The following is a 12,500-nucleotide window of genomic DNA, read 5'->3' as shown; positions in this document are numbered from 1 at the left end:
CACATTTTTCAACCGTTCCACCGTCAAATCATTCCTCTTAATCAGGACAAAAAACAAAGTTGTTTTTTGAACTGGAAAATTTCCCGGTTTTCCCGAAATTCCAGGAATTCCATATTACCAAAATGTTACTACTTCAACATTTCTCAACCGTTTTGAAAAATTCCAACACCAACTAATTAAAACTTTTTTTTTTTTTTTAGCATTTTCCCAAAAATTCCCGCTTTTCCCGAAACTCACAAATTTCTATGCAATTCCCATTGAAATGAATGGGACATTTTTCAAACTTCCACAATTCCCACATTTTTCAACCGATTCAAAGCATTCTAACTTCAACACATTCAACTCATCCTGGTAATTCAAACAACTCTTTTCTAATTAAAAAAAAAAGTCCAGGATTTTCCAAAATTCCTGGTTTTCCAAAGCCCTATTTCCACCCTTTTTTTCTGGCGACTACTCCTTCCACATTTTTCAACCGTTTCACCGTCAAATCATTCCTCTTAATCAAGACAAAAAACAAACTTGTTTTTTGAACTGGAAAATTTCCCGGTTTTCCCGAAATTCCAGGAATTCCATATTACCAAAATGTTACTACTTCAACATTTCTCAACCGTTTTGAAAAATTCCAAAACCAACTAATTAAAAAGTTTTTGTTTTTTTTAGCATTTTCCAAAAAATTCCCGCTTTTCCCGAAATTCACAAATTTCTATGCAATTCCCATTGAAATCAATGGGACATTTTTCAAACTTCCACAATTCCCACATTTTTCAACCGATTCAAACCATTCCAACATCAACATATCAACTCATCCTGGTAATTCAAACAACCATTTTTCCATGTTCAACAAATTTCCAGTAATTTATGTTTTATTTTAACCTTATTTCCAACCTTTTTTAGTGCGATAACTCCTTCCACATTTTTGAACCCACTCCACTGTCAAAACATTCTTCTTAATCAGGACAAAAAAACAAGTTGGTTTAAGAACTTTAAAAAATCCCGGTTTTCCCGAAATTCCGTAGTACCATTTTTCAATGAAAAAACGGTTACTTCTTCAACATTTCTTTAGCGATTTAAACAATTCCAACGCCAACCAATTCAGCTCATTCAGGACATTCATGCTGCTAATCATTTTCCAAAAAAATGCCCCAAAAATTACCAAGTTTCCAGGAAGTTCCCATTGAAATGAATGGGACCTTTTTCCAAGTTGTACAATTCCTACATTTTTCAACCTATTCAAACCATTCCACCTTCAACACGTTCCACCATCCTGTAAATTCAAACAACGCTTTTGTAATTTCAAAAAAATTCCAGGACTTTCCAGAATTCCTGGTCTTCCAAAGCCCTATTTCCACCCTTTTTTTCTGGCGACTACTCCCACATTTTTCAACCGTTTCACCATCAAATCATTCCTCTTAATCAGGACAAAAAACAGAGTTGTTTTTTTAACCGGAAAATTTCCCGGTTTTCCCGCAATTCCAGGAATTCCATATTACCAGAATGTTACTACTTCAACATTTCTCAACCGTTTAGAAAAATTCCAACACCAACCATTCATGCACTAATTAAAAACATTCACTTTTTTTTTTTCTTTTTAGCATTTTCCAGAAAATTCCCGCTTTTCCCGAAATTCCCATTGAAATCAATGGGACATTTTTCAAACTTCCACAATTCCCACATTTTTCAACTGATTCAAACCATTCCAACTTCAACACATTCAACTCATCCTGGTAATTCAAACAACCATTTTTTCGCGTTCAACAAATTTCCAGTAATTTCTGTTTTATTTTAACCTTATTTCCAACCTTTTTTAGTGCAATGACTCCTTCCACATTTTTTAACCCACTCCACCGTCACAACATATTTCTTAATCAGGACAAAAAAACAAGTTGGTTCAAGAACTTTAAAAATTCCCGGTTTTCCCGAAATTCCGTAGTACCATTTTTCAATGAAAAAACGGTTACTACTTCAACATTTCTTGACCGATTTAAACAATTCCAACGCCAACCAATTCAGCTCATTCAGGACATTCATGCTCTTAATCATTCTCCCAAAAATTCCCAAATTTCCAGGAAGTTCCCATTGAAATGAATGGGACCTTTTTCCAAGTTGCACAATTCCCACATTTTTCAACCTATTCAAACCATTCCACCTTCAACACATTCCACTCATTCAACTAACACTTTCACAAGTTCCAAACCAAATTCCGTTTTTCCTGGAAATTCAAACTCTTCAACCTTCAAACTATTCTTACATTCATACTACATTCTGTCAGCTTTGGAGCATTCACACGCAGTTCCTTCAGGAATTGCCTCATCTAGTTAATGAAATCCAGAGGCAAATTGATCCATTATTCACTGTTACAAGCGGCCCTCTGGTAAAACTGCCAGGGGGCCCTCAATGAAAAGCAGTTTGACATCCCTGCTCTACTCCTTCCACACACTTTTATCATCACGCTAACACGCAAACTGGCTGAAATTGGAAGCGCGTGTGGCTATAAAATCCCAGTCATAATTCCACCCTCGCTAATCTGGGGATTAGAGGGAATCTGCTGGTGGGTGTTTTTTGTAAAGCGCTCTCAGAAGGACGCAGTGCAGCACCACAACCGCCTAGAATTGTGTAGATATATTCAATAGTTCCTCTGGATGCCTTCATTTCTCCATGTTTTCATGTGCAGAATGCACAAAAATGGAAATCTAGACAAAATGTGTTGTCAAAAGTACTTATTTTACACCGGTTTGCTTATTTAAAGCAACATTTTAATGACATCTGAAGTTTTTTTTAAATTAAACTTCTTAAGGCCCAAGCTTACATGCTTTTTTAAAAAAATTTCTCTTTGCTATTTGGGCTTATTGGACCCTAATTAGAATAAAAACTAAGAATCATCTTTTGATATCAATCAATCAATCAATGTTTATTTATGATGTACTTAGTCCATAAGTACACAAACGTGTACTTCATGTTTAGTGACATGCTAATTCTTATTTTGACACTTTTTTTCCATTGTATGTTATACTCTTCTGACACCACCAGATGGCAGTATAAGTGGCCATAAGACCCCAATTCAGTAGTGTGCACAACTTTTTGGAAATAAGAGCTAAAAGGTGCTGTCCACGCATGTGGCCACTAAGCCTTTAGAGGTTTTAAAGCAACATTTTAATGAAATCTGAGGTGTTTTTTTACTTAAAATTGGGGGAAAGAATAATTCAGGACCATAAACCACTATTTTTTTTTAATAAAACGATGCGACTTATTTTGAGTTTTTCTTCGCTCACTGCCATAATGTTTTGTGTTCAATAGTTTTCACAAGCAGAGACATCAAAATAGTGTGTTATTGTTTGTGCTATGGCGCCATCTTTTGGACGAGTTGAAAATGTACTTCCGTCCATAGCGTTTCTACTCGTACGCATTCATCATTCGTCACTCCAAGCAACGTTTGCAAGTTTTAAAGTATAGCCAAAACAATTCTTACTTACTAAACCGACTGTTTTTGTATACATATTTGTACGCGTGTCGTAATGGAATCAAGCGAGCGTCCTTAGCATTAGCTAATATGCTAACGCAATTACAAGCGTTAGTATTATTAACTTACAATGGCATTCTTTTTGTATTGTTTTCAGTTTTGTAAATTCACCAAAACGTCCATGACCATGACTTCTGTTTGTTTTGGTCGGCCGTTTTACTGCCCTGTTACAGGCACCGTTTGGAAACAATTAAGGGATGTAAATAAACGTTTACAAAATATTTCTGTGTAAATGACTCATTTCACAACGTATATATCTGCAGCTAATATATAGAACCATATTTTTTCCCATTTTTTAAAAATGTACACTGGGTGCGCTTTACAGTCCGGAAAATATGGTGCTTTTTCCAGACACAATACAGATACTGGAGCTTTGAGCATCGGCCGATATCAGCACACATCATACGTATTTGTATTATTTTGCCGTGTGGAACGTTAGAAAATGTTTGATCCAGTGAAATGAGCCTGAGAACAATGAAAAACACTAACCTATTTCTTATTAACTGTGTGAAATGGACTTAAATCGTCTTTAAGATGAAGTGGAGTGGTAATTGTTTTTAGCGACAATAATTCATTAGGTTGATATTAATGAATGTGGACACGTTTGTTACTGGATACTTTCTATCACGCCTTGGAGACTGTGTATGTGTCAGTAACATGCAACTATTATTATTTGGTGCTTGTTTGTATTGACAAATGTGCTGTTTTGCACTGCAATATTGGACACCTTGTGTGCTATTGTGTGCTTAGCTGTTGTGTAGCTGCTGGTCACTGAAAGCCAACCGTGTTTACCTTTTTGTAAATGATAAAGTAAATGCTGCTGCAAGACTGCTTGTATCTGAGATTTTAGTTGCAAATTGGTATAATCCAATATTTGTTTTTTGGATGATATCAGGCCAATCTCTGATATCGATATCACATATGAATATACACAGTATCTACTTTTAATCTTGCTCAGTCTGGAACATTTTTACAAAAGCGCTATGTAAGAATTACATCTTTTACATGCGACAATAACTCATTAAGTCAATCTGAATGAATGCGGACACGTTTGTTACTGGATACTTTTATATCGATATCACATATGAATATACACAGTATCTACTTTTAATCTAGCTCAGTCGGGAACATTTTTACAACAGCGCTATGTAAGAATTACATCTTTTATATGCGACAGTAACTCATTAAGGCAATCTTAATGAATGTGGACACGTTTGTTACTGGACACTTTCTATTGCGCTTCTACCTTGGAGACTGTGTATGTGTCAGCAACATGCAACTATTATTATTTGACGCTTGTTTGTATTGACAAATTTTGTTCAATGAAGGACACTTAGCTAGCATGTGTGCTATTGTGTGCTTAGGTGTTGTGTAGCTGCTGGTCACTGAAAGCCAACCGTGTTTACCTTTTTGTAAATGATAAAGTAAATGCTGCTGCAAGACTGCTTGTATCTGAGATTTTAGTTGCAAATTGATATAATCCAATATTATTTTTTTTATGATATCAGGCCAATCTCTGATATCGATATCACATATGAATATACACAGTATCTACTTTTAATCTAGCTCAGTCTGGAACATTTTTACAACAGCGCTATGTAAGAATTACATCTTTTATATGCGACTAACTATTTAAGTCAATCTTAATGAATGCGGACACGTTTGTTACTGGATACTTTTATTTCGATATCACATATGAATATACACAGTATCTACTTTTAATCTAGCTCAGTCTGGAACATTTTTACAACAGCGCTATGTAAGAATTAAATCTTTTAAACGCGACAATAACTCATTAAATCAATCTTAATGAATGCGGACACGTTTGTTACTGGATACTTTCTATCACGCCTTGGAGACTGTGTATGTGTCAGTAACATGCAACTATTATTATTATTTGATGCTTGTTTGTATTGACAAATGTTGTTCAATGAAGGACACTAAGCTAGCATTTGTGCTATTGTGTGCTTAGCTGTTGTGTAGCTGCTGGTCACTGAAAGCCAACCGTGTTTACCTTCTTGTAAATGATAAAGTAAACGCTGCTGCAGGACTGCTTGTATCTGAGATTTTAGATGCAAATTGATATAAGACAATATTTGTTTTTTGGATGATATCAGGCCAATCTGTGATATCGATATCACATATAAATATACAGAGTATCTACTTTTAATCTAGCTCAGTCTGGAACATTTTTACAACAGCGCTATGTAAAAATTAAATATTTTATATGCAACAATAACTATTTAAGTCAATCTTAATGAATGCGGACACGTTTGTTACTGGATACTTTCTACAGGACTGCTTGTATCTGAGATTTTAGATGCAAATTGATATAATCCAATTTTTATTTTTTTTATGATACCAGGCCAATGTCTGATATCGATGTCACATATGAATATACACAGTATCTACTTTTAATCTTGCTCAGTCTGGAACATTTTTACAACAGCGCTATGTAAGAACTAAATCTTTTATATGCGACAATAACTCATTAAGTCAATCTTAATGAATGCGGACACGTTTGTTACTGGATACTTTCTACAGGACTGCTTGTATCTGAGGTTTTAGATGCAAATTGATATAATCCAATTGTATTTTTTTTATGATACCAGGCCAATGTCTGATATCGATATCACATATGAATATACACAGTATCTACTTTTAATCTTGCTCAGTCTGGAACATTTAAGAATTCAATATTTGACATGACGTCTTTTTGCCCACATTCTTTACGGCGCTCTCATCGTAAGGCATGAGGAAAACCCGGCGGGGTGCTTTGTGGTGGTCTACCGCCAGAACTGGTGTGTGCGTGTGTTGACGTGTGTGTGTGTGTGTGTGTGTGTGTGTGTGGGCAGGTGTTGGAGCGACACAAGGCCATGGACAGCATGGTGGAGCTGCTGCAGGTCTACCCCGAGGAGGACCAGGCCCACGGGGATCTGCTGGAGGCCACCACCCAGCTCTACCACTACCTGCTGCAGCCCTTCAGGGACATGAGGGAGCTGGCCATGTTGCGCCGGCAGCAGATTAAGGTGACACACACACACACACACACACACACACACACACACACACACACACACACACACACACACAGAAGAAAAGCAAGGGCCATCTGTTTTTAGGGCTTTAAGTGAACTAGTCTGTCCTGGATCACACAAGTGAGGCTGATGCTAAGTGGCTGACGGTGGCCGAGTCTCTTCCAAGTTGGAGGAAATGTCTCGGACGCCGACCTTGGCCGCGTGACCCACCTTTGAAGATCGGCGCCTGTACGCACTGAATTATTGACCTATTTAAGGCTTAAATTGTTCCACATCTAATATTACACCTTACATTTTTTGTGGGAAAATATTACATATTTTGTGTTTTTCCATAAAGTTTTCTGCACTGTAGCACTTTGAGGTTGTTTGCTCAATGTAAAGGGCTTTTTACAAATAAAATCTATTATTATTATTATTATACTCTTACAAAAGAACAACATTTAAAAAGTGGAATAAAAAAAGCACACAGGCAGGAATAATAATATAATATTATAGAATATAATAATGAATCAAAAAATGTTGTTATGAATTATTGAACTATTTAAGGCTCCGATCAAATATTCCACTTTAAAATGTTTTTTTGGGGGGGGGAAATATTTCATGTTTTGTGTTTTTGCCATAAAAAACTAAGTTTCTTTGACAAAACAGCATAAAACAAACAAACTAAAAAAAACAACAACAACGTGAAAAATAAAATACAGATTTAAGCGTTGAAAAAAGATGTAGGACTTATTTTTTTATCACTTTTATAAGTGAGGCCATTTTGGATACCCAAGAATTTTTCTTTGATTTTTTTTTTAAAAAACTGTCATTTCTTTAAAAAAAAAAGTTTAAAAAAATTAAAATAAATGTTTTTATGAATTATTGACCTATTTAAGGCTTAAATTGTTTCACATCTAATACTACACCTTACATTTTTTGTGGGAAAATATTACATATTTTGTGTTTTTCCATAAATAAAGTTTTCTGCACTGTAGCACTTTGAGGTTGTTTGCTCAATGTAAAGGGCTTTTTACAAATAAAATCTATTATTATTATTATTATTATACTCTTACAAAAAAACAACATTTAAAAAGTGGAATAAAAAAAGCACACAGGCAGGAATAATAATATAATATTATAGAATATTATAATGAATCAAAACATTTTGTTATGAATTATTGAACTATTTAAGGCTCCGATCAAATATTCCACTTTAAAATGTTTTTTTGGGGGGAGAAATATTTAATGTTTTGTGTTTTTGCCATAAAAAACTAAGTTTCTTTGACAAAAACAGCATAAAACAAACAAACTAAAAAACAACAACAACAACTTGAAAAATAAAATAGACATTTAAGCGTTAAAAAAAGATGTAGGACTTATTTTTTTATTACTTTTATGAGTGAGGCCATTTTGGATACCGAATAATTTTTCTTGGATTTAAAAAAAAACAAACTGTCATTTCTTAAAAAAAAAAATTAAAATAAATGTTTTTATGAATTATTGACCTATGTAAGGCTTAAATTGTTTCACATCTAATATTACCACCTTACATTTTTTGTGGGAAAATATTACATATTTTGTGTTTTTCCATAAATAAAGTTTTCTGCACTGTAGCACTTTGAGGTTGTTTGCTCAATGTAAAGGGCTTTTTACAAATAAAATCTATTATTATTATTATTATACTCTTACAAAAAAACAACATTTAAAAAGTGGAATAAAAAAAGCACACAGGCAGGAATAATAATATAATATTATAGAATATAATAATGAATCAAAAAATGTTGTTATGAATTATTGAACTATTTAAGGCTCCGATCAAATATTCCACTTTAAAATGTTTTTTTGGGGGGAGAAATATTTAATGTTTTGTGTTTTTGCCATAAAAAACTAAGTTTCTTTGACAAAAACAGCATAAAACAAACAAACTAAAAAAACAACAACAACAACTTGAAAAATAAAAAAGACATTTAAGCGTTAAAAAAAGATGTAGGACTTATTTTTTTATCACTTTTATGAGTGAGGCCATTTTGGATACCGAAGAATTTTTCTTGGATTTTTTTTAAAAAAAACTGTCATTTCTTTAAAAAAAAAATTAAAATAAATGTTTTTATGAATTATTGACCCATGTAAGGCTTAAATTGTTTCACATCTAATATTACACCTTACATTTTTTGTGGGAAAATATTACATATTTTGTGTTTTTCCATAAATAAAGTTTTCTGCACTGTAGCACTTTAAGGTTGTTTGCTCAATGTAAAGGGCTTTTACAAATAAAATCTATTATTATTATTATTATACTCTTACAAAAAAACAACATTTAAAAAGTGGAATAAAAAAAGCACACAGGCAGGAATAATAATATAATATTATAGAATATAATAATGAATCAAAAAATGTTGTTATGAATTATTGAACTATTTAAGGCTCCGATCAAATATTCCACTTTAAAATGTTTTTTGGGGGCGGGGAATATTTAATGTTTTGTGTTTTTGCCATAAAAAACTAAGTTTCTTTGACAAAAACAGCATAAAACAAACAAACTAAAAATAAACAACAACAACGTGAAAAATAAAATAGACATTTAAGCGTTAAAAAAAGTTGTAGGACTTATTTTTTTATCACTTTTATGAGTGAGGCCATTTTGGATACCCAAGAATTTTTCTTGGATTTTTAAAAAAAAACAACTAATTTCTTTAAAAAAAAAAATTAAAATAAAAGTTTTTATGAATTATTGACCTATTTAAGGCTTAAATTGTTTCACATCTAATATTACACCTTACATTTTTTGTGGGAAAATATTACATATTTTGTGTTTTTCCATAAATAAAGTTTTCTGCACTGTAGCACTTTGAGGTTGTTTGCTCAATGTAAAGGGCTTTTACAAATAAAATCTATTATTATTATTATTATACTCTTACAAAAAACAACATTTAAAAAGTGGAATAAAAAAGCACACAGGCAGGAATAATAATATAATATTATAGAATATAATAATGAATCAAAAAATGTTGTTATGAATTATTGAACTATTTAAGGCTCCGATCAAATATTCCACTTTAAAATGTTTTTTTGGGGGGAGAAATATTTAATGTTTTGTGTTTTTGCCATAAAAAACTAAGTTTCTTTGACAAAAACAAACAAACTAAAAAAAACAACAACAACGTGAAAAATAAAATAGAGATTTAAGCGTTAAAAAAAGATGTAGGACTTATTTTTTTATCACTTTTATGAGTGAGGCCATTTTGGATACCCAAGAATTTTTTTTGGATTTTTAAAAAAAACAAACTAATTTCTTTAAAAAAAAAATTAAAATAAATGTTTTTATGAATTATTGACCTATTTAAGGCTTAAATTGTTTCACATCTAATATGACACCTTACATTTTTTGTGGGAAAATATTACATATTTTGTGTTTTTCCATAAAGTTTTCTGCACTGTAGCACTTTGAGGTCGTTTGCTCAATGTAAAGGGCTTTTTACAAATAAAATCTATTATTATTATTATTATACTCTTACAAAAAAACAACATTTAAAAAGTGGAATAAAAAAAGTACACAGGCAGGAATAATAATATAATATTATAGAATATAATAATGAATCAAAAAATGTTGTTATGAATTATTGAACTATTTAAGGCTCCGATCAAATATTCCACTTTAAAATGTTTTTTTGGGGGGGAAATATTTAATGTTTTGTGTTTTTGCCATAAAAAACTAAGTTTCTTTGACAAAAACAGCATAAAACAAACAAACTAAAAAAAACAACAACAACGTGAAAAATAAAATAGAGATTTAAGCGTTAAAAAAAGATGTAGGACTTATTTTTTTTATCACTTTTATGAGTGAGGCCATTTTGGATACCCAAGAATTTTTGTTGGATTTTTTTTTTATAAAAACTGTCATTTCTTTAAAAAAAAAAAAAAAATTTAAATTAAAATAAATGTTTTTATGAATTATTGACCTATTTAAGGCTTAAATTGTTTCACATCTAATATTACACCTTACATTTTTTGTGGGAAAATATTACATATTTTGTGTTTTTCCATAAATAAAGTTTTCTGCACTGTAGCACTTTGAGGTTGTTTGCTCAATGTAAAGGGCTTTTACAAATAAAATCTATTATTATTATTATTATTATTATTATACTCTTACAAAAAAACAACATTTAAAAAGTGGAATAAAAAAAGCACACAGGCAGGAATAATAATATAATATTATAGAATATAATAATGAATAAAAAAATGTTATGAATTATTGAACTATTTAAGGCTCCGATCAAATATTCCACTTTAAAATGTTTTTTTTGGGGGGGGAAATATTTAATGTTTTGTGTTTTTGCCATAAAAAACTAAGTTTCTTTGACAAAAACAGCATAAAACAAACAAACTAAAAAAAAACAACAACAACGTGAAAAATAAAATAGAGATTTAAGCGTTAAAAAAAGATGTAGGACTTATTTTTTTATCACTTTTATGAGTGAGGCCATTTTGGATACCCAATAATTTTTCTTGGATTTTTTTTTTAAAAAAACTGTCATTTCTTAAAAAAAATAAAAAATAAATTTAAATAAATGTTTTTATGAATATTTGACCTATTTAAGGCTTAAATTGTTTCACATCTAATATTACACCTTACATATTTTGTGGGAAAATATTACATATTTTGTGTTTTTCCATAAAGTTTTCTGCACTGTAGCACTTTGAGGTTGTTTGCTCAATGTAAAGGGCTTTTTACAAATAAAATCTATTATTATTATTATTATACTCTTACAAAAAAACAACATTTAAAAAGTGGAATAAAAAAAGCACATAGGCAGGAATAATAATATAATATTATAGAATATAATAATGAATCAAAAAATGTTGTTATGAATTATTGAACTATTTAAGGCTCCGATCAAATATTCCACTTTAAAATGTTTTTTTGGGGGGGGAAATATTTCATGTTTTGTGTTTTTGCCATAAAAAACTAAGTTTCTTTGACAAAAACAAACAAACTAAAAAAAACAACAACAACGTGAAAAATAAAATAGAGATTTAAGCGTTAAAAAAAGACTTATTTTTTTATCACTTTTATGAGTGAGGCCATTTTGGATACCCAAGAATTTTTTTTGGATTTTTTTTTTTTAAAAACTCATTTCTTTAAAAAAAAAATTAAAATAAATGTTTTTATGAATTATTGACCTATTTAAGGCTTAAATTGTTTCACATCTAATATTACACCTTACATTTTTTGTGGGAAAATATTACATATTTTGTGTTTTGCCATAAATAAAGTTTTCTGCACTTTAGCACTTTGAGGTTGTTTGCTCAATGTAAAGGGCTTTTACAAATAAAATCTATTATTATTATACTCTTACAAAAAAACAACATTTAAAAAGTGGAATAAAAAAAGCACACAAGCAGGAATAATAATATAATATTATAGAATATAATAATGAATCAAAAAATGTTGTTATGAATTATTGAATTATTTAAGGCTCCGATCAAATATTCCACTTTAAAATGTTTTTTTTGGGGGGGAAATATTTCATGTTTTGTGTTTTTGCCATAAAAAACTAAGTTTCTTTGACAAAAACAAACAAACTAAAAAAAACAACAACAACGTGAAAAATAAAATAGAGATTTAAGCGTTAAAAAAAGATGTAGGACTTATTTTTTTATCACTTTTATGAGTGAGGCCATTTTGGATACCCAATAATTTTTTTTGGATTTTTTTTTTTTTTTTAAACTGTCATTTCTTTAAAAAAAAAATTTAAAAAAATTAAAATAAATGTTTTTATGAATTATTGACCTATTTAAGGCTTAAATTGTTTCACATCTAATATTACACCCTACATTTTTTGTGGGAAATATTACATATTTTGTGTTTTTCCATAAATAAAGTTTTCTTTGACAAAAACAGCATAAAACAAACAAACAAACAAACAAAAAAAAACGACAACTTGAAAAATAAAATAGAGATT

The 12,500-nt window shown here is 30.7% G+C and overlaps 1 protein-coding gene across 1 annotated transcript in view; it reads left to right on the top strand.

Annotated features, from left to right (window-relative positions):
* The window catches only part of jmy (junction mediating and regulatory protein, p53 cofactor), an 80,910-nt gene that overhangs the window by 32,391 nt on the left and 36,019 nt on the right, over window positions 1–12,500 (top strand). The window contains exon 2 of the mRNA XM_062057414.1: window positions 6,373–6,546. Coding sequence (XP_061913398.1) covers window positions 6,373–6,546 — 174 coding nt within the window. The remainder of the gene's footprint in view (window positions 1–6,372; window positions 6,547–12,500) is intronic.

The sequence above is a fragment of the Entelurus aequoreus genome, linkage group LG08 (assembly GCF_033978785.1).
Source record: "Entelurus aequoreus isolate RoL-2023_Sb linkage group LG08, RoL_Eaeq_v1.1, whole genome shotgun sequence".
NCBI classification, from domain to species: domain Eukaryota; kingdom Metazoa; phylum Chordata; class Actinopteri; order Syngnathiformes; family Syngnathidae; genus Entelurus; species Entelurus aequoreus.
This window is presented reverse-complemented; position numbering and strand designations above follow the sequence as displayed.